Source organism: Propithecus coquereli, unplaced genomic scaffold (assembly GCF_000956105.1).
Source record: "Propithecus coquereli isolate 6110/MARCELLA unplaced genomic scaffold, Pcoq_1.0 Scaffold228, whole genome shotgun sequence".
NCBI classification, from domain to species: Eukaryota; Metazoa; Chordata; class Mammalia; order Primates; family Indriidae; genus Propithecus; species Propithecus coquereli.
This window is the reverse complement of record NW_012147819.1, coordinates 924,368-947,574: the sequence shown is the minus strand read 5'-3', so window position 1 is coordinate 947,574 and position 23,207 is coordinate 924,368. Positions and strand designations below refer to the sequence as shown.

At 35.4% G+C, this 23,207-nt stretch overlaps 1 protein-coding gene across 1 annotated transcript in view; it reads right to left on the bottom strand.

The window, feature by feature from the left end:
• ARFIP1 (ADP-ribosylation factor interacting protein 1) overlaps window positions 1-23,207 on the bottom strand; it is a 118,298-nt gene that overhangs the window by 4,821 nt on the left and 90,270 nt on the right. Inside the window, exons 7-8 of the mRNA XM_012645264.1 lie at window positions 21,917-22,074; window positions 15,734-15,908 (exon numbers count right to left, since the gene is read on the bottom strand). Of these exons, the coding sequence (XP_012500718.1) occupies window positions 15,734-15,908; window positions 21,917-22,074 (333 nt within the window). The remainder of the gene's footprint in view (window positions 1-15,733; window positions 15,909-21,916; window positions 22,075-23,207) is intronic.

Here is a 23,207-nt window from a genome sequence, read left to right as displayed (position 1 = left end):
GGGAGGCTGAGGCAGGAGGATCGCTTGAGCCCAGGAGTTTGAGGTTGCTGTGAGCTAGGCTGATGCCATGGCACTCTAGCCACAGCAACAAAATGAGACTCTGTCTCAAAAAAAAAAAAAGTGCTGTTATAAAAATGAAAAAATAAGCCATATATTGGGAGAAAATATTTACGAAACATGTACCAGACAAAGAACTTGATTCTAGAATATATAAAGAATTCTTACAATTGAATAAGATGACAAACAACCTAACCAAAAAATGGGCAAAAGATCTGAACAGACATTTCAAACCAAGGAAAATATACAGATGGAAAATAAGCACAAGAAAAGATGTTCAACATCTTTAGTTATTAGAAAAATCCAAATTAAAACCACAATGAGGTGCTACTACACATCCACTAAAATGGCTAAAACGAAAAAGACTGCCCATTGGTGAGGATGCAGAACAACTAAATTTTGTACACAATTGGTGGAAATGTAAAATGGTACAAGCATCTTGGAAAAGTTTGTCAGTTTCTTAAAAAGTTAAACTAAATGTTCCTACTATATAACCCAACTATTCCACTCCTAGGTATTTACCTGAGAGGAATGAAAGCATTTGTCCACACAAAGACTAGTATATGAAGGTTTATACTATTGTTACTTGTAAGAGCTTAAAACTGAAAACAACCCAAATGTCTATCAACAGATGAACAGATAAATAAGTTGTAGTATTTCCATACAGTGGAATATTACTCAGCAATAAAAACAACTGAATAACTGACGCATGCAACATGAATGAATTGTAAGAACATTGCGTTCAATGAAAAAAAAAACTAGGAAAAAAGAGTATGGACTGATTTCATTTATATAAAATTTAGAAGGAAATTTTTCCCTATTTTAAGGCTTTCACACTAGTAACTACCGAAGTCACAAAGTAATTTTCCACCTAGCTCTACTAAATACTATTTGGCCAATTACCTTGTTTTCCTATTTTGAGATCCTTGGTTCCTAAAATTACAGAGCAACTAAGGGGCTTTTGTATTTTTAGTGTGAAAAGTCTAATTTTCACAAATATGTTCTAATCAATTACTTTACTGCTCTTTGAGTCAAAACAATTTTTGATCTGAATTTTATTAATAATTCCCAATATTTTAGAATTAGAGGAGAGAATAAAAGCAGCACATGGGATTTAATTCATGTACTGGGACTCTAGAAAGCTGTTAGTTATAACAGTCTAAAAAGTTAGAGGCAGAAAGAAAGTGCGAAGGGCATCAGAACATTTTTAGCTAACCCTGCAAATGTCAACACAAGTCAGTTTCTTTCCCCACCCTCTGAGGTAGTTGACAAACTGAACATAGAGAGACAGCTCCTCCTTGTAGCTGAGGAAGACTTGACAGCTCCCTAATAAAGCCTCAAACTAGGTGCATTCGCTGTATTTAAAATGGTTCCCCAACCCACAATGAAACTTAACCCATGGGAAATCAAAGAAGAGGGTGCTTTTTAGGATTGAATTCTAGTTTTCACAACAAAATGATACGGTACTCATATTCACAAAAACATTCTCCCAGTAATTATTAGAAGATGGATGTGTAAAGGCTTTTAAAGTATACATACACACCAGATCAGTTCCCTGGTATAGAGGGAGCCTTGGAGGATTCACAGCTGTGCAATTATAATGTAAAAACAAACCAAAACAAAAAAGAATTCTAAATGGAAATAAAGTACAAAATTGCATCTCAACTTAATATCAAGAAGTTATTTTTTTCTAACAAGCTAATTGTTCTCATGTTGTCTTATACCAAAATAGATACTTTACTTCATTTTTCTAATAGCCTGATTATTGTAACCTCGTATAAGTTTAGTTTTGGTAGTACATTTTCAAAATCAGATACAAATTTAAATAAGAATAGTAAGTTGGCTCTTTTATTCAATCAAAACATAAATAAACCAGTCCTCAATATGAATATATTTTTTTCAACTAAATGAATTCAAAACTTAAAAATATTTTGCTTTTATGGCTATTTTTCATTAACTTATTTGCACTATGATACACATTCATATAATGTCCTCAATGCCATTCTGCCTGGTATGCTACAGGAATCCTCAGGATGTTTTGGTTATTAAGTAAATAGAAATCACTACCAATTAAAGAGAATAACTAAGTAGTATTAGAAAAAGAGCTGCAATGCAATTTTTAAAATAACAAATTTTTGCTATTTTGATAATGACTGTACTATCACTAAGTAGTTTCAACAGAACATAAAAGTGTTATTTTACTTTATTTGGTTTATTTGGTTTATCAGGTTTACTCTACTAGGCTATTTGACCTTGTAAAGGTCAATCTGGGAAAGATTTTGGTTTCTCAAATAGAGTTGGCTATTTGAGAAACCAGAGTGAGGTGGTGTGAAGTTCAAACTCTACTTTTAGGAGAAAGGACAAAAAGCCAAAAGTGTCCCAGGAAATATTTCAGGGTCATTATACTTTTTCAATTTCCTTCTATATTTAAGCTATATGAGAAATGATGAGCATATAGAATCAAAGAAAGAGCCAAGTATTTTTGGTGGACTAGGGTAGGGTAATACTAACTTTTGGGATGTACCTTCTCTACATGACAGATAGTATGTTACTCTTACACCTACTCTTGCACAGTCTTTATTATCTCCATGTTACAGTTAACAACAACAACAACAACAAAACAGACTCAGAAAGTTAAATTGCCTAAGGTTGGACAACTGGGAGGTAGATGGGCTGAGATGTGGGGAATTTAGGAAAGTCTTATTCCAAGACTGATCCATGCTCTTTCCCTTATTCTAACCTGCTTCTATAAACATTTTTGAAAGCCTTTAAACAAAGTTTGAAACAAACAAAAAAGGGCAGCAGAGCACTTAAGGGAAGAGTAGTGGTGTAGAAAAGATACACTTTAACCTCATTCCTAATTTTATCTCTGAAGTTGCACTTAGACATTCTTTCTGTTTTTTGAGACAGAGTCTCGCTCTGTGGCCTGGGCTAGAGTGCCATGGTGTCAGCTTAGCTCACAGCAACCTCAAACTCCTGGGCTCAAGCAATTCTACTGCCTCGCCTCCCGAGTAGCTGGGACTACAGGCGTGTGTCACCATGCCTGGCTAATTTTTTCTATTTTTATAGTTGCCCAGATAATTTCTTTCTATTTTTAGCAGACGGGGTCTTACTCTTGCTCAGGCTGGTCTCCAACTCCTGACCTCAAGCGATCCTCCCGCCTTAACCTCCCAGAGTGCTAGGATCACAGGCATGAGCCACCACGCCCAGCCGACTTAAACATTCTTGGGACAAGGATTTAACACAAGGGTTGGAACAGATGAAAGAAATAAAAATATGAAGAATACAACATTAAACTTTCATATAATCTTTCCATATTTACACAGCAAGAAAAAGTCTTTATTGAACGATTTTTGTCTTAAATTAGAAGAGATTTAAAATATAAAATATGGCAGAAAAGCAAGAGATTTGAAATAGAAGCAAAAGAAGATAGAAGTAACAATTACAGGCAGAAATGGGATGATGACAAATTTGACAAATTTTCAAAACCTAACATCAGAAACAATCACAGTAACTTAGAAATACACTCAATCATTGTGAACTCAGTTAAGAAAACTTTCATAAAGATCTGCCAAACAATGAGCAACCCAGATCAGATATAAGCAAAACCACTATAGCAACATCTGTTGAGTGACCTAAACATACAATACAATACTTTAATTGTTAAAGGGCAAAACAAACTCCAACACTGACTACTAAGGCAGAGAGAGACAAGCTGGGGTTTAAGAGAAACTTAAGAGAACAAGACCCATAGATGACGCCAAGTAGATTACACAGAAAAGTTTCTCCTGCCTACACAACATATATCAATAGAAGATAAATACCATTTAAAAAGTTACTAACTGAAAAACCTAAAGATAAGCATTACTTTGTAGACATCAAAACCATATAAAAAGAATGTTACTCCTACCAAATGAACTTTTTTCTAAATTGAATTCAGATTACATACCTTCTTATTCAGAAGCACTGAATTATTTTTTTAAAAATCCATTTCTAGTTAAAATAAAAGATACTAGTCCTAATATATTTATAATTGTTAAGTTCTTCAAAGTAGTTATTGGCTCTTCCACTAATTCTATAAAATAGGAGTTCACACTGAGTGTACAAAAATACTGGGACAGTTGCTTGGCTTAAATATGTGAAGAAAAGAGAACAAAATCATTCTCTAGTAAGAAATCCCCAACCACTAATATGTGAAGTATTAACGTCTTTCATTACCCTCAACTATTTAAAAATGTACAATTATATGCTTTCCCTGTCCATCACAGATCTTTTCCTAGTAAGAGACCAGAAGAATAATAAGCAGGAAAATAGATCTGTCTTGGCCTTTTATCAGATTTGTGGAACATTATTAGTTTGCAATAGCTTTGGAAATGCCTGTCATGTCAAAGCAACTATCAGTTGAGAAAGAGAAACACTATCAACAATATGGGTGTGGGCACTGGGAAGGGAGTGAGAGAAGGAAAGACAAATATGAGCTACAAGTGGGGGTGGCAGGACAGATTTTATTTTTCTGACTCACTGGGATAGGTTTCAACAAATCACTAACAAGTAGAAGGTTAAAAAAAGAGTCCTACAGAAGAGAAAAAAGGCAGTTCTCTGTTCTGAAAAGAAGATAACTGATGAAACATTACCTATAGACTCAGTAATAGTAAGTCACAGAATTGCGGTAATGTCCTATAATTCTTTATTTAATGGTACATTAAAATTCTGAATGCTAAAATTTTTGCTAAGGGTGAGACATTTTCTCACCCTTAGCAAGCACTGTCTATTGCCTTTTTTTGTTCTATGATTTTACAGTGTCAGCGCCCCCCCTTCCAAAAGCTCCAGGTTTAGATGTGATCAATATGGCTTCTGTTTTCCAAGGTTATCTTTCCATCTTCTCTCTCTGCTGTCTTAAGAGCCTTACGTTAAGCAGCATTATATTAATAGCACTGTACTTAACTAAAAGCAGGTCTCTGGAGTCAGAGAACTCTAGATTTAAATCCTGGTCTGGCTGTGAGACTTTGGGCAAGTTACTTAACCCCTCTGAACCCCAGCATCAACTCTACACTGGTGTGTGATCATCTAGATCAAAGATAATACAGATACAGATATTATAATAAACAAAATCCTTATAGCAAGCTTCCTCTCTTTATGGATTACAGTACTCAAAGATCAGCGTCCATCGACTAACTCAATACTCAATGTGGGAAGGCAATGCTCTTCCGTGGAGCTTACCTCTGGGGCAAAACAAACTAGTGGGCAATCACAACACAGTGCGGTATGTGCTTTAACTAGAGAAAGGCCTGGGCACCATGGAAGAAAGGAAAGGAGGAAGAGAGGAAGGGAGAAAGGGAGGGAGTGAGGGAATGACTAGCTTTCAAGTTGCTAGAGAAAACATAAAGTATCATACATTACCATCCAAGCTCCTATCCAAAATTAATTTAGGTACAAAAGAGTAGTTAAGAAATTGGGTATTTCCTTTCATCAATTAAGTGAGAGATATAAAGGTTACTTTCAAAAAAAAGTTGGGAGATGGTCATTAACCTAACAGAGAAGTTTGACAATCACGGGCTTGTGAGCACTGGGTGCACTTTCACAAAACCACATAGAAGTCCACAGGTACAGACGTGAGGGTAAAAAGATCCAGAAATGGCACAGGCAGCTACAGGCAACAGAATGAGGAAGAAATCCCACCAATGCTTTTCTTCTTTACCCATCCCTGATTTCTACTGGATCTTTACCCCATCCCTGATCTCAAGTTCAGAATTAGTCCCTGTCCCTTCAGGTACTCACAAAATCCCCAAGAAACCCAGAAAAAAGTGAGAAATATGTAGGCAGGTGTTTGGGGGGGGGGGGAGGGTGTTCACTAAATTCCATATTTAGATAACAAGAAACAGAAAGGTATCCAGATCTGATGGAGCTATCTGCTAAGTGGCAAAATGGGGCCACGAGTGGATAGTGAAGTCACCACAGGGGTCAGCAGACACCGCTCACTGGCCTTTGGACACTGGGCAATAGGAACTTATAAGTCAAATCAATGGCCCACCCACACTCATCTTTACACTCACAAAATAGTTTTCCTTCACAAGTATGGCAATGCATAAATCTTGGAAAACTAACTTGTTTAAAAATTTAAGACCTCAATGCCTTATACAACTTACAAAATTCTGATCCTAAGGCACTTAATAACTATTTATAAACTTAATGGAAAAACTTTATCAAAATTTGTTATGATAAAACCACCATTACTTTTCTTTTTAAACAACCTGCAAGCATTAATACTATGCATTGCTTTAAGCAGAGAACAGAAAATTTAACAAAAGTTTATAAATCATTTAAACATATGATCCAGGGTTTTTTCAAGTTTTTGACCCTTTTCTACCTACATACGATACCCACTCTTGTGTGGTCCTGCTCAAGTCAACTGCTAATTAGTACAGCAGGTACTGTGCACACACACTAATACTTTTCTTCATCAAATTCTATATTTCTTCCTCATGTTTAACATTTTATGTATAACAGACTTTATTTAAATGTCCTCCATTAGAGTGTAAGTTGCTTGTCAGTAGGGAGTTTGCCAATAATACCTTTATATCATACAATATGTCTTTAGGATTACGCATAATAACAGCCCCAAATAAGCCCCTTAAAAACTTAATGAATTTTTTTAAAAAGTATCTTTTGAAAATTTAAGGGAAGAAAGAAGGGCAGAAAGTCAGGATGTTATTAAGTTTAAAAGGAATAAAGAAAAAAAGCTAGTTATCAAATGATCTTTTTAATCAAACACAGCAAAATACAGATGAGTCACAGAAGGACTATATGGTCAACACAAAAGTGCTGAGTCATTATGGAGCAAATTTCAAGGAAAGGTTAAAAAGAACACTGCAAAGCCAAATTCTTAAATACTGCTAGTGCCTTCTGAGATTTTACTCACAAATACTAATTAAAGGTTTTACATTTAAGCAAACTGAGGAGACTGAAACCACTTGTAAGAAATAAAAAAGTACAGCAGTGCCACAGACATAAACACCAGGACCCCCAACACCACAACCAATGCAGATTATTAGTGATCTGTTCAAAACCCACATCGATCGCTTAAAAACTCACCTTTATAACAAAACCTGGCAAACCAACTTGGGTAATACCCAAGGCTGGCAAAATAAGTGACATGTGGATCTGTCAAGTATATAAGTATCAACCATTTTACACAACAGGTAATATCACAGCAATAGTGGTTAAGAAGTACATTTTTATAAGTGAATCCTTTTCATTCAAAGCAAAAGGGACAATCTCCTTCCCTCTAACATGTACAGTGGAATGATGAAACTCCAACCCTACCCTGCAAATAAATAAGTTGATTATTTCTAACCAAAAAGCGTCAGAAAACACTTTATGACTGCCAAAAAAGAACCAAGTCAAAAACAGTACTTAAAAACAGTAATTCATGAATATAAAGCTAGCCTTCCAGGAAGGCTTTTAAATCTTGTGTACAGAAATACCCCTCCTTCACAAAAATTGCCATGCCAGAAATCTTAGCACAACTGACAAAGAAACTACGTGAAATGGTTAGCTAGGCGTGCCTATCCCTGGGACCCACTCAGACTCTCATCCCTACTCACCCTTTGATAATTAAAATTAACCTGATTATGATGTACATTATGTATTCATAATAATTAGAAATTTAAAAATAAAATTACCCTGATGGATTCTGGACAGGTATGGCTTGAATGAGTCTAATTTTAAAATCAACGTGCAACTTACAGTTCTTTTTGGCTACATGGTTTATATGAAGATAGTTAATTTCTGCCTCATTTCTAAAGACAGAAAGGAGGCAATCAAATCACCAGGAAATTTTTCCTCCTCGATATGGCTTTAGAAAAATTTTTTTAGTGATCCAGAAGACAAACCACTAAAAGCAGCAAACAGTACACTATATATGAAAATATTTTCTTATATAAATGACAGGTACTGTAACACACAGTTTCCAATCTGTCATTTAAGAATGATGTAGGGAACTCATCTCCTACCAAGTGATCTGTTTTTCTATTCTCTCCAACACAGAGCTAATCATCTGATTTTAAGCTAAGAGCAAAATTACAGGCTCTATGTTTGGAAAATAGAAATGTATTTTGAGCCTCACTCTGGAAAAAAAGATAAGGCATACTATTTAAAAACATTTTCTAGCTATGCTTTCTTTTTAAAAAAGATATTGTATTTTTTGAATAGGCAGGACATCTACAAGGATATAAAAAGCATACAATGACGTTGCATTTTCACTTCACTACTGACTGTATCTAGCCTGTTCCTCTTACAGGTAATTGATTTTATTAATTAGTTAATCCCTCCAGTTTTACTTTACACAAACACAAGAAAATATGATTATAATTCCTTTTTTTTTTTTAGAGACAAGATCTAGCTCTGTTGCCAGGGCTAGAGTGCAGTGGTGCCATCATAGCTCACTGCAACCTTGAACGTCTGGGCTCAAGTGATTCTGCTGCCTCAGCCTCCCGAGTAGCTGAGACTACAGGTGTGCACCACCATTCCTGGCTAATTTTTTTTATATTTTGTCTACAAAGCTATATTGTCAGGCTGGTCTCCAATTTCTGGCCTCAAGTGATGCTCTCACCTCGGCCTTCCAAAGTGCTGGAATTACAGGCATGAGCCATTGCCTGTGCCAGGCCCCTGACTGTAATTCTTATTTCCTTCCTTTCTTACATAAAAGGTATTGTACCATAAACACTGCTTTGTACCTTGCTCTTTTGCAATGAATAACCTTGTCATTTCATCCTTGTGTCAGCCCCTACCTACCTCTCCAGCTTCACCCAGCACTACTCTCCCATCCTCATTATGCTTTGGCCTCACTGACCCTCAACATACACTGTTTCTTCTATTTAAAATCTCCTTCCTTCACACACCTTTAGTAAACTCCATTCCATATCCCCTTTGGCTATCTTGGGCCCAACATCCCTTCCTCAGGGAAGCCTTCCACAATATCCCACACCAGGACAGGTCCCCTTTGTATACTCACATGACACCTCTATTTTCCCTTTACAACACTTACCACAGTTGTATTTATGTATTTGTTTGGTTAATGCCTATTTCCCCTACTTGACTATAAACTCTATGAGTGCAAGACTATTATACCTCTATCACCTAACTCAGTGACTGGCACATAAAAAGTGATCCACCAATATTTGCTGAATAAAGAAATAAAACGACAAAGGTGCCAGTTATTTATCAATCTGCTCCGTTTTACCTGCTAATCTCTTGAAACCTTCAATTGACTCCATTTCCAGTATCACCACCCTAATCCAAACTCTATCATCTCTTGTCTAGACTACTCTACTCACTCTTAGGTCTTACTAAAATCTTGCCTCCATATTTTAGACCTATCATTAGCTAAGATCTTTCAAGGGCTTCTTGCTGATAGTAAAATAAACTTTTCCTTAATGTGGTCTACAAGGCCTCTCTATCCTCTGACCGTGCTGGCTCCAGTCACATCCACTCTGTGAACATGCCACACCCTCTCCTGCCACAGGGCAGTTACATATGCTGTTCTCTCTTCCTGGAATATTCTCTGCTTCTCACTTTACCTAGTTAATGTTCCGTATCACTTCCTCCTTGAAGCCTTCCCCAACCACTCCTGACAAGTACTTCTCCTTGGGAGTATCAGTCACAGCCAAAATTCTATATATATATATATATTTTTGGTGTGATTTGACTAATGTTGTTTCTGTTACTAGGCTACAAGCTTTTTGAGAGTAAAATTTGTTTTAACTTTTTTCATTGGGTATCATCAATATGCAGAACACTTCCTGGCACACAGTATACACTTGATAAATGTTTGGTAAATGAATGACAGGAGCAGTGACAAAATTATATCAAATTATATGATGAAATACACACAGGAACTAAGTCTGGAAGTAAAGCTGCATGGATAAGGGAATGAGTCACAGGATCCAAAATAGGTAATAATATTTGGCACAGTGTTGAAAGACAGTTTTTCTGTATGCCCAACACCACTAGCTCACTTCCCAGTTGCCTGCTGCACTTACAGATTTCAGCCATAAATGCTTATTTTTTGTTTAGAACCAGGTAGGGTTCTTTCACCTACGTAACTTAATTTCACTTGACCTATGAGCATATACCAAGAAGTACTACTGTTTTTGCCTCCAGTTATAGAAATAAATATGACATTAAGTCATTGGCATGAATATTTTAAAAGTATTCTTACTGTAGTCTCCAACCCCTGGTCTGTGGCCCGGTACTGGTCTGTGGACTGTCCTCATCCGCCCCCTCACGCCCGTGGAAAAACTGTCTTCCATGAAACCAGTCCCTGGTGTCAAAAAGGTTGGGGACTGCTGCAAAGTTAGGGTTTTTTTCTTTTGACAATGGGGAAAAAGTTCAATTTTGAGGTAGAGATTAACATACTCTTTAAACTTCAGCAATAATTATCCATTTTTTAAATTCAGAGGTTTACATTTTTTCCTCTCAAAGAGAAGCTTTAGTAAGTAAAGTATATCTTTGCCCTCCAAGCTTTTGCAAATCTTTAGTGTATTGTTACAAAAAGTACAAGGCTTGCAGCACTTCCTATTACAGTATGTATCTGCATAAAGTCAGAGTCATCACAATTATCTATATATATGTGTGTGTATATATGTATATAGCTGTGTCATACTACATGAGTATGTTTACTTCATCTTAGGTTTTTATTCTGTGTATTTCCTTCTTTCTCCTGTCCCATCACTTTAGTTCACTGAATTATCTCTGCAAAGTTAAATTCATAAGGTATGTATGAAGTAAGTTTGTAATATATTAGAAAAGAAACCCCAAAATACAGGAGTGTTACTGTATTATGATCATACACAAAACGCTGTGTGAGTGAAAACAACAGTTTTTACATCAACCTAAGATTCAGAATGACTATGATTTTTAAGAAAAAAATTTTTTAAAATTAAATAACTATATTATGTATCCAGGGTAGATCCCAAGTCTGGTTCATCTTTTCCTACCCCCTTTGTCATCCCTTAAGTCACTAAAATATAAAATAATAATGAAATAAACCTGCATTTAGTGGTTACAGCTAATTGATATTACTTTAAAGAATATATTTGATCCTTCTTAAAATAAGAATAAAATCCTTACTTCTTATAATTATACCTGAAACTGCTCTGTTGAATCTTTCAATATATTCAGCCCCCAACCCCCATATATTCATAGCCCTGAAATGCAATTTACCATTTCCAATTATAGTTGTCCAAAGGGAAAAACTAATCTTAACCTGCTCTTTCACATTCTATATAGTTTCAAGCCATATAAAAAGATATTCTAAAAAAAAAAACCCTGAGTTGGTTGCATCAATCTGTACATTTTCCCCTAACGTTCTGCTTCTCCTTTCCACACAAACAGTACACACTGAAGACAAGAGAAGCATTTCTGAGAGAATATGCTTTGTCTTCACTAAAGCAAAGAGTGAGGTAATTAGGATTCAGCCTTCTATCCCCTTCTACTTGACTCTCATTCACTTCCATCTCCTTCCAATCCCTACAGTATACCTCTCATTCTGGGAAGAATGCAAACACTCATTTGCTGAATCCGTCTATACCCTGAGCACCATTGCTAGGCATCATGAGGGCTGTAAAAGAAGGCGTGGTAGCTACTCTCACAAAGTCTACAAAGCAGGAGAAATGTCTATTTTCTTTCTCTTTACTAAAGTAGCCTATGTTTTGTTTTGAACCTTGAAAAGAGCAATAACAGTTAAATTGCCTTAAGTCACAAAATAGATCAAGTTACATTATTTAAAGGTCTCAAAAGGGTGAAATACTGAAAGGAGAAACATTAGAAGAGTCTAATTAACTATGTCTTATGCAACTCAATGTCGTTTGGTTAACAAAGGAGAGACAGAGTCAAATAAGGATTGTTTAGGTTAAAGGCAAATATACTATATCATGAAGTGGAGAGAGAAAATACAGACTATAGTTGAAGAGCATACGTTTTTCATTAAGGGTAAATGACAAATACAGATAAATGCACTTATCACTCACATAAGCACAAATATGTGTATTTAGTATACCTTCCCTCTTTGTTTTACCAGAGGAAAAGAAGGCTAGATTAAGTACATATAAACACTCCAATCTCTAAAATATAGCTAAGAACCTAATTCCTTATCTGCCTTAAAAAAAAAAAGTTCTAAGAAGGAACAAAAACACTAAACACTAAAACTTATTACTATAGTCACAGGACTGGCTTTTAATCCTGTAGTCAAGGACTGTTTGCTTTTACTTTATGTACTATTCTAGTTGCTTGGTTATCTGGCCTCTCATTTTAGAAATGAAGCATTACTATGGAAAGACACTCCAAAAGTCATGATATGAGAACCAATACAAAGCTGGGGGGAGTGGGGGGGACACAAAAAAGCTGCAAAAACAGGTCTATATACTGCGGTAGTCTTTAGGACATTATCAAATTACAAAACAGCATATTCATTGATGTTTTAGTTCTTCCTATTAAGAAATAGAAGAGTAGCAGTGTGTGGTGGTAAGCTTCTATCTAGTCTCAGCTACTTGGAGGGTAAGGTGGGAGGATTGTGTGAGCCCAGGAGTTCGGATGTAGCCTGGGCTCTGACAGTGAAACCCTGTCAGAAAGGAAAGGAAAAAGGAAAAACAAAAAAAAAGGAAAAAGGAAAAGGAAAGGAAAATAGGAAGAGCATACCATATTTTATTAAAATTCAAGTACTGCGTAGATTATCTAACAAAAGAGATGTTAAGGTACAAATTCAGTTGTAGTTTAACAAAAGAACAAAAAACTCCCCAGATTTGAGGCATTTCAAATTGCCAAGAAAGCAAATAGCAATGACAGACAGTTCCTAGGCTAAAGGCTTGTTTTTCTTCCATTTTTTTAAAGCTATTAAAAATAAAAGGAAAGTGTAAAAGTTGCTCAAGAAAAAAACCCGAAAGTTCTCTCATGGATCTATATTTTCACTTAAATGATAGTTATTACTTAAAACAACAGACCAAAATCTTTATAGTGTTTTAAAAATTTTATTTATTTTTTAGAATCCTCCCACCTCTTTATAGTTTTGAAGTTAAATAAAAAAGATAAAAAGACCACAGCTTCTTGATAGATTATATTTTAGACATAGCTGATTACTAAGTTCAAATTGCAACTTAGCTTGATGACAACAGTGGAAAGCCAAAAACAAAGATTATCTCTAGGCCATCTGCTATGATCTGAATGGTTTGTGTCCCTCCCTAAATTCGTATGTTAAAATCTTCACTCCCAATGTGATAGTGTTAGGAGGTAGGGCTTTCGGGAGGTGATTAGGCCGTGGGGGGTAGAGTTCTCATAGATGGGAATACTGCCCTTATACAAAAGGCCATCGAGGGACCCCTCCCCTTTCCACCATGTGAGGACACAGCAAGAAGGAGCCATCTATGAGTCAGAAAGCAGGCCCTCACCAGACACCCAATCTGCCAGTCCCTTTATCTTGGACTTTCCAGCCTCCAGAACTAAAAGAAATAATTCTCCCTTGTTTATATGCTACCTAGTTTATGGTATTTTGTTATAGAAGCCTGAATGGACTAAGATATCATCTAAGAACATAAAATCCTTGAGAATAGAAGCAATTTTCTATTTTTATTTTATAGTAAAAAAGAAGATGTGATATGACAATATTATTCTCAAAGTAATGACTTCCAAACTTTTATCTCTGATGCCTTGACCCTGTTCATCCAAACACACAGAAACTTCCTACTAATCGTTTTCACCTGAATATTTCGTCATCATCTCAAACTAAACATTGGGTCAAATAGAAAAAATTCCCACCCCTCACCCTTACCCTCCTCAAGCCAAACTAGCTTCCTATTTTGATTTTCCAATCCCTGTCATGCAGCCTTAAAACCACCATATTCTTTCTTTTCTACTGTTATTGCGATGACCCTAGTTCAGGCTCTCAGTCATTTCATTTGGCTATAAAGATTCCTTACTGGTTTCTGTGCTGCTACTTACTTTCTCCCTTTAAACTATGGTGACTGAAGAGTCTTTCTAAATCACATTTTTTCCCTGTCACTCCCAACTTTAAAAATTCTTCAGTGATAAAGTTGGAAGAAAGACCCATCTGAATGACATGGAAAATTTATAGAGATGACCTGGCTGGCTATGAAGGTGGCTCCTTTCTTCCCTGCTTTAGTGTACATCCCTTGCAAGGCCACAATTCAGTTTTATGTGGTTAAGGCTCAATACAATCTGGCTTCCAATTACCTTTGATTTTCTCTTCCTTTAAAGCACATGAATCTCATGTTTCACTGTTAGTCTATGTCTCTATCAAACGTGTATATTCCTCCAGCATACCTCTTTTAGTACTACACTGTATAGTGATGATAGGGCAGAATGTCAAAATATTTTTATATTTAAAATATACAATGTCTATATCCAAATATTGGTATATTCATATCCATCAGAATCTCAAACAGTGTAACTGACATATATATGTGACTAAAATGAATGCAATCTTATGTGCTCAGCTAATGAATGCCAAAAGACTGGGCTGTGTGCTCTTGTTTGAATGAAGCTGGGCAATCTGACAACTCTGCTGAGTTTTCTTTACTGCCCTGTTTTCTGGCGAGTAATTTTCACCCAGAATTAGCTAAAAAAGTGAGTGATAGTGCTGGACTTGGTAGATCCCAAAGAAGTGTATTATTCTGTAGGTTTTATGTTAGCCATAAGAATTTCTAAGGAAATGTTAAAGAAAATAATAAGTTATCAACATACAGTTAGTAACTTAATAAAAAGCTCTTTTATATTACGGAGATTATATATATTACTGCTTCCTGGGAGAACTGAAAAATATTTGTAAGAGGGATATGTGAAAGAAAGTATGGTTGAAGACCTGTCATGACCTCAGAGGATATGAAAGGTACCAGAGGGACTACCAACCCATAATGGTGAGACCCATGTTCACAGGACTGAGCTATTCTGTACTGTGCTCACTACTGGCTCTCCATTTCCAGAACTGCAATCATCCATACAAAACTGAGTGTGCACTTAATGGAAGGTATGACAAACATGGGAACCTGTCCTTTACTTCAACCAAAACTCAGAAGCCTATTGTGTATAAATATTAATGTTATGTGAATCCATCTCCAGATGAAGCCTACAGCAGATCCAGGTTAGCCCTCACTGCTCTAGTCCTTAGATATGTTCACATTACATAAAAACAATGTGCAAAATTCATTTCTTGGCTTATTCCTTATAGACTATGCTAACTGCAGCCCTAAGCTGGACATCTTAGCCATTTCTCATTTATCAGTAACTGGAAAGAAAGCCATGGTTCTCTTCCAGAAAGTTGCACCTACTATGAATAGAAAGGTTTCAAGATATTCAGAGTGGAATCTGTTATTATTATTTAACTTTTTAAAGCACTTGCTACCAACACCAATCTGAAGATCAACGGTTGAACATCAAGTATTTTTTGCCAATTGTTACACGTGAAAGACTGGGATAGTAGCGTTGATGACTTTTATCAAAGAAAGGTAAATATATTTTGTACACTTTTGAAAACTCAAACACTGATTATAAATGAAATTCCTTCTTGCAACTGTCATAAAAGAGAACTAACAGAAACAAAAAAAATTTAGGATGACTTTATTTTAAAGTCCACAGAAAGACCTCAGAAGGTAAAGAATAAATTTACCTTATTTTCTTCTAGGAATTTCAATTTGATAGAAACATCATTGCGCATTTTATCATATTTTTCCTTATGTGCTTGGAACAGATGCTGTGACTGCTCAATCTTTGGCAAAGTGTTTGCATCACGTGGTCCAAGATTCAGTTCTTCCAAATCAGTGCGATATGCATCATATTCAATCCTGGAAAGAAGAGAACAAGTAAAGTATACTACAAAAACAGAGTGCAATATGTTCAAGAGATGGGTTAGAAATATATACTATTCAGTCTCATACTATATAATAATATATAAAATTCTCATATCTTTTCTCTACTTTATGCTTTTGAAATCATTATTTCTTTAAAAACAAAGAACTACTCATACAAGAACGGGGGAAGCTGCTTCTTAATCTCATTAACTATTCCTCTAAAAATACAGTATCAACTGACAAGTAAAATTTCCAAAATTTAAAAACCAGTTTAAAAAAGTAGATGTCAAAATAAGATCAGAGGTATAGATCAATCCCTCACATGAATTGGTTAATATTGATGAGGCAAAGCAGGTGAGGATAGCAGACTTCCGAATGGCATACTCAAATAAGTAAGAGGGTCAATAGTCAGTGGTTCTTAAAGTAAGTCTAGGTCAGCAATGCACAATAAAAATATAATGTGAGTAACAAATGTAATTTAAAATTTTCTAGTAGCTACATTAAAACAATAAAAATTAATTTCGCCTGCTTTTTAACAATATATTTTGTTTTACCCAATATATTTAAAATATTATCATTGCAACATGTCACCAATGTAAAAAAATAGTTAATGAGCTACTTTACATTTGGAGGTAGGTACTGAGTCTTTGAAATCCCGTGTATTTTACATTTTCTTCTCAATTCAGACTAGCCACTAGTGCGCAACAGACACATTGGCTATTTATTTGACAACACAACTCTAGATGAATTTCTGTAACATCAGTATTCAGAATGTGACAATGGCATCTATCATAGAGCACTTACCACTTTGTATTTCATGAGATGCCACACCCTAGTATTCTGCCACCACTAACTGAACTAGTTTCCCCACCATCATGACCCCATAGCCTCTCATAATACCTCTATCACAGCACCTGTGTAAGTACAGTACTACTTTGCTTATGAAACAGTGACTTATCCAGCAGCCTCAACTATTCAGTACTCAGCCCAGAAGCAAACTGACCTCCAATTTAGTCAAAATCAGAACGACAAAGCTTATGCCCTAAAATTAAAGCTCCTTCTATATACATCTATAGTATGATTCATACCTCCTATTCTTGGAATTAAGAATACTTTAAATCACATAAGCTATACTGTATATATGACTAGAGAAAGAATACATCAGTTCCTCACACTGAGACTAATTTACTCTTAACTCGTACTGAATGTAAGAAACTTGATCTTTCAAGGCCAAAAGACGATCATTCATTCATTCACTGATAGAATGAATGGTTCATTCAACAATGATCAAGTCAGCACGTTCTATGTTCCAGGTACTATGCTAGAAAGTAGAGCTATAAAGATGAACAGATAACTTTATTCTCAAGAAGCTTGTAGTCTAGAGGAAGATAACCTTGTAAACAATTACAACAAAATGAGATAATGGAAACTACCATGAAGGAGGGTAAGATATAATGAAAATCAAGTGGAAGAATTATCTAATCAGGATCTGAAAAGTTATCTCAGAAAAGAATTAAAATACTATAATTAAATTTTGAAGGATGGTAAAAGCTTATTGGGTGGATTGGGACAGGGAAATTAGTACAATATTCCAGGAAGATAGTAACATGGACAAAGGCATAAGTTTGTAGAACACCATGATACATTTGGGAATTAATTCAGTTGTGTTAGAATCTGAAGTTGGAACACAATAATGGAAGGAAAGTCATAGGCAGGATCGAGATTAAGCAGCCCTACAGGCCATGGTAAAGGGTTTAGATTTAATCCAGTAGGACAGGTGATGGGAAGCCATTGTTGAGCACTGATCTGACATGAAAGGGACATGATTCTAATTGTTCAGGACAGAAAGATGACTCTAGTGATAGTATAAGGAATGGAGGATGGACTGGAGTAAAAGATTAAGAAATCAGAAGCAAGGAAACCAATTAGAAGAAGGATATATGAGAAATGAGTCACTAAATCAAGACAAAGGTAGTAGAGTTAAGGAGACAGAAAAGATTTAGGAGGCAAGACTGACTTGGTAATAATAACAAGTTACTTAAATCCATAGGTTTAGTAGCCAAACTGAATGACCATTCTGCCCTTCACTGGCTCTAACTTCTTGAGCTAATTATCTGATCTCTTTGTGTACCAGTTTTTCATCTATAAAAGAGAATGATAACCCCCAAAAAACTTCATATATATATTAATAAAGCACAAAGGACACCTAGTAACTAATACCTTTAGGATGCTTATTATTATGGCTCAATTATTAGAAGAGGGGTAGCTAAAGGCAAACTTAGTAAGAAATAATAAGGCAGGCAAAATAATAAGAAATAGGCCAGGAGCAGTGGCTCATGCCTGTAATCTCAGCACTTTGGGAGGCCAAAGCAGGAGGATTGCTTGAGGCCACGAGTTCAAGATCAGCCTGGGCAATATAGTGAGACCTCGTCTCTACAAAAATTTTTTTTTTTAAAATTAGCTGAGCACAGTGGTGCACACCTGTAACCCTAGCTACTCTGGAGGCTGAGGCAGGAGGATCGTGTGAGCTCAGGAGTTTGAAGTTGCAGTGAGTGATGACTGTGCCACTGCACTCCAGCCTGGGCTTACAGAGCCAGACCCTGTCTCTTAAAAAAATCCCCAAAACAAAGCCAAAAAAAAAAGAAAGAAAAAGGAAAAAAGAAGAACTGAAATAAATAATAATATGTGGTGATTTAATATAATGACCAAAATCCTTCAGTGGCCTTGGAGCACATTTCTAAATAACAGTGATTAATTTAAACACAATCAAAGTTATAATACTGACCTTATATTCCTTAATTTTTATATTCAGAATTTGTAGATGGTATCAAAGTAAAATTTTCCATAAGAGCTTTCTAACAGTATTCATTACCACCAAGATAAGAAGCTCACTAAGTTTTTCAAAATGCAACTCTTCACTTCAAGGTTGCCAGTCTGAACTGAGTCCATATCAACAAGGTTAGTGATGGTTACTCTATGGTTTATGTAAAACTTCTAGAGAACAGGTGTCCACATCTGAAAAGTCTTGACCACAATTGACTCCCTTGTTGGTGCTGCTGTGGAAAAGTGTTGAATGGGCTGTTATAAGATTTTCTATACATAAAGCACCAGGGGGCTAGGAAATACTTGTACACAATGCATAATAGGGAGCATTAAAAGGCCACCCGGGCATTTGCATAAATTACCACTTTTTGTGCTGATCAAATAGATGACCCTTGCCTTAAAAGTCAGTAAATTCTGGTTTTGACAGAGAAGAAAATTCAGCTACTGAGAAACTTTTAATCTTGGATTCTTTTTGACTATTATCCCTCAGTAGGCAATGTTTCAGTGTTATAACTAGCTAGTTCTTCAGCTACTTCATACACAACAGAAAAGTCAAACCCCAAGCTAAACTTAATGAATAAAATCATATATTGTAATTTGAATTAAAAAGGATAAATTATGGGGTGAGGTGATTATTGCTATTGCTTTTTAAAGCACACACAGAGGTTGTCTAAGGGATCCTTTAAGTAACCAGTTACCAAGTACATATAACTTCATTTATAATTTTGTCCAAAAGTTCCAAATAAACCTATATACATATTATATAAATTGAGATCTTATACCACATTATACTTCCCAATGTAATGAGATAGATTTTTCATTATAAGATGTGAGAATTATTTTATATAATTAGATATGAAAATTTTAGATTAATCCAGTTTAAGCTCAAGTCTAACTGATCAAGTGTAAAAGATAGGGAACAAATAGGTTCTCATTTTGGCTTTGAAACTGACTACAAGTGAACAAACCATTTAACCTCAAGTTATTTTTCTCCACTGCAAATTAAATATAAAATGTTTTGTGTATGAACAGTGACTTAGCTGATAAATCTGGCTTTTGTTAATATGGGTTAATATTTTTAAAAGCATGCTAGAAATAAAGCTGAAGAGAAAGATACTACATGTTAATAATTAAAATATATCTTAGGACAGGTGGACAATTACAAAGTGGAGAAACAAATTAGATTCACATAGTTCTTAACTGGGAGGTGGTAGGGGTACTTCTGGAACAAAACAAAAGAAATTTTCATCTTTACAATTTGGCTGGGCATGGTGGGTCACACCTGTAATCCTAGCACTCTGGGAGGCCAAGGTGGGAGGATTGCTTGAGGTTAGGAGTTCGAGACCAGCCTGAGGAAGAGTGAGACCTCGTCTCTACTAAAAACAGAAAAATTAGCCAGATGACTAAAAATATCAATAGAAAAAAACAGCTGGGTGTGGTGGCACATGTCTATAGTCCCAGCTACTCAGGAGGCTTAGGTAGGAGGATCTCTTGAGCCCAGGAGTTTGAGGTTGCTGTGAACTATGCTAACGCCATGGCACTCTAGCCTGGGTAACAGAGAGAGACTCTGCCTCAAAACAAACAAACAAAAAACCCGTAAATATTAAAACAATCAGAAAAACTAGAAAATAAGAATGCTTAAAATGATTAAAGAGATAAAAGGAAGAGAATCCATTGGGACATTATGAATAAGGAATAGACAAATTTAAAAAAGAACCAAATTGAACTTACATAAATGAAAATTTTCATTCATATACATAATCGATCCTTTGAAAAATATGATGTCCATGAAAATATTTAAATAGAGACTGAGTACTAATTACTGGGAATGTTATTAAGATTCCCATGGAAGGATACCTTACAGATACCTAGCCCTTACTCCACCACAAACCAAGCGTTTTGTCTTGACCTTCATTTCCAAGTCAATAAGAATCTCATATGTGTTAATATTAGACAGAAAATTACAAACACAGCATGGGACGGAAGCATCTCTTCTTGTGAAAAAATCAGAAATTAACTTTTCCAAGTGATCTGGGTTTTTATGTACTTAAGGTATAAGGAAATATAAACTTAATAAGCACTTAACTGTAAAAAGACCAGATGAATTTGGGTTTTCACAGGTATTTCTCATATCACTAAACTAGGGCAAGAGGCCAAAAAATAAAGTTATGCTTCTAAAAGGTAAAGTTTATCTTCAACTATGCTATAAAAAGTATAACAGAAAATAAGAATTTCAAGGGTTCAGAGGGGGAAAAAAAAATCAAAGGGGACCAGAATGATATTTAAATAAAAGTGGCAGGGAATATGGGGGAAAAATTGGGCCTGGAATCAAAAGCTGAAAAAGGCTATCATGTATCTGCTACTCTTTAGATATATGTGAGTATTTATTAATATGTATTTTATTCACCTAACAGGATGATAATGAGATAAAGAAATTTTATATATACATACATATATATGAAACAGAATGTATGAAAACACTGTATTATAAACAGGTACCAAAATGTGAGGCAAATATTTATGTAAAAAGGCAAATTTGAAAGGGTTTAAAGGCTTGTTATAATCTGGATAAATGGAAGATCATTGGTATTCACAACAAACAAAATCATGGGAGGCAAAATGAGCTTGTATATTCGAGAGAAATTGAAAGAGTAAGTATGGCTATTGTGGAAACAGTGATAATAAGGATGAAAGGTAATTTAGGCCAGATTATAGAGGACCATCTAGTATCTGTGTCGTGGGACACAGGGCCCTGTCCTCTTCTAAGGAAGCTGGAGCTCGGATCTTCCACCTCCCTATTCCCTAGAAGGCAGGGTTTGGGCACATAACCAAGGCTCGAATGGACACTCTCAAGGCAATGAAGCAAGTATTCAGGAGCCTTTGGAAATTACTTATGGTAGCTATGAGCTAGGGCAGCATTAAGTACCAGAGCCACTCAACATCAGCGTCCTAATTAGATTCTTCTGAGGCATTACTTGGCTTTGGTTCTTGCCTGTTTCCAGAATTTTGTTCTCCTCCTTTTCTGTTAGGTCTGTCGGCTATCCTATATAACCTTCCAGTACATTTTTTTTTCTTGCCCATATTGGCCAGAGTTGGTTTCTGTTGTTTGCAACCAAAAATCTTAACTGAATCATGTGTCATCTGTAAAACAGATAATACAGCCAGAATTTACGCCTTACCTGGCACTTTCATACTGTTTCACAGTCATTAATGTATCTTCAATTGTTTTATTCACCAAAGTGTTCACACTAGCAATGAAAAAGTTAATGGCTCCAAGAAGAGTCTCTCCATTTTTAGCCAGCAGCTTTTGGGTATCTGCATTATAGCCAAATTCTTCCTAAAACAAAGAAGTCACCTTAACTTATCTAGTAATAAATTAGTACATGTAATTAAAAAAAAACTCAGACATATCACTAATGGGAAAATACCTGATTTAGAAATCTAGCTGTAGCAGTTTTCCATTTTCTTTCAATCTTAAATAAAATGACATCTAGGTATATAATTACTAAATAAGTCTAATTATCTTCAAAATTGTCATCAGCTCAGATGCATAGCTAAAATCTAAACAATTTTTTAAAGTTAAACTACTCTGTACTAGAAAGAATATTATCATTTCTACATTTTGTTTCTATTATAGCATAAGCACAGCTGTTAAGAAGAAAAATATAGCAGATTATTAATCAGAGAAACTGTAACTTTCACAACCAAATTAGGTAACAATTGGCTACAACTTTCAGACATAAAATAGAGTGCAATTTTTTGTGTTTTGACTGAATCTCCTCAAAGTATAAATATTAACGATACACATTTCTTCGTAAACTTAGTGACCAGCTGACTCCCAAGCTTGGGTCTATCTAGACACACAGCTGAAAAAGGATCACTCAACACCAGATTTAGTTCATTCTCTCTGAATAAACTGCATCTTGGCTCAGCAACTTTACACATGACTCCTTCAGATTATGGCAAGAACTAACCCTAAATGTTCAGCAGTGAAAGCTTTCCAGTCCAAGTTTTATTAATTAACAGATTAATAAGGAACACATCTCACAAATAAAAAATTCATCACGTAATATTATAAGATGTATCATTTGAGAATTCTCCAGTTTGTTATAAAACACCTTTCAGTTTCAGTTGAAACAAATAATGTACTATTAACTAGAATCTTAGAACATGCAAATTTAATGCTAGTGCAATAGCTATAATTAAATTTCTAGCTGATACAGTATTCAACAAGTCAAAAAATAGCAGGAAAGTGAAATTCTTCATTATGCTAAAAGTATTTTCATTTAAGAGAAGTCTATGTAACTCTTTACTCTGGACCCAGTCTTCAAAATTTTAAAGACCCTGATTTGCAAATATTGGCAGATCTAGGATTACATAAGAAGAATAAGAAGAATATCAATCAATGTACGTAAAAACTAAAATGAAAGGCAGGACAGCAGAAGATTTTTGGCGCTAAGTTTCTACAAG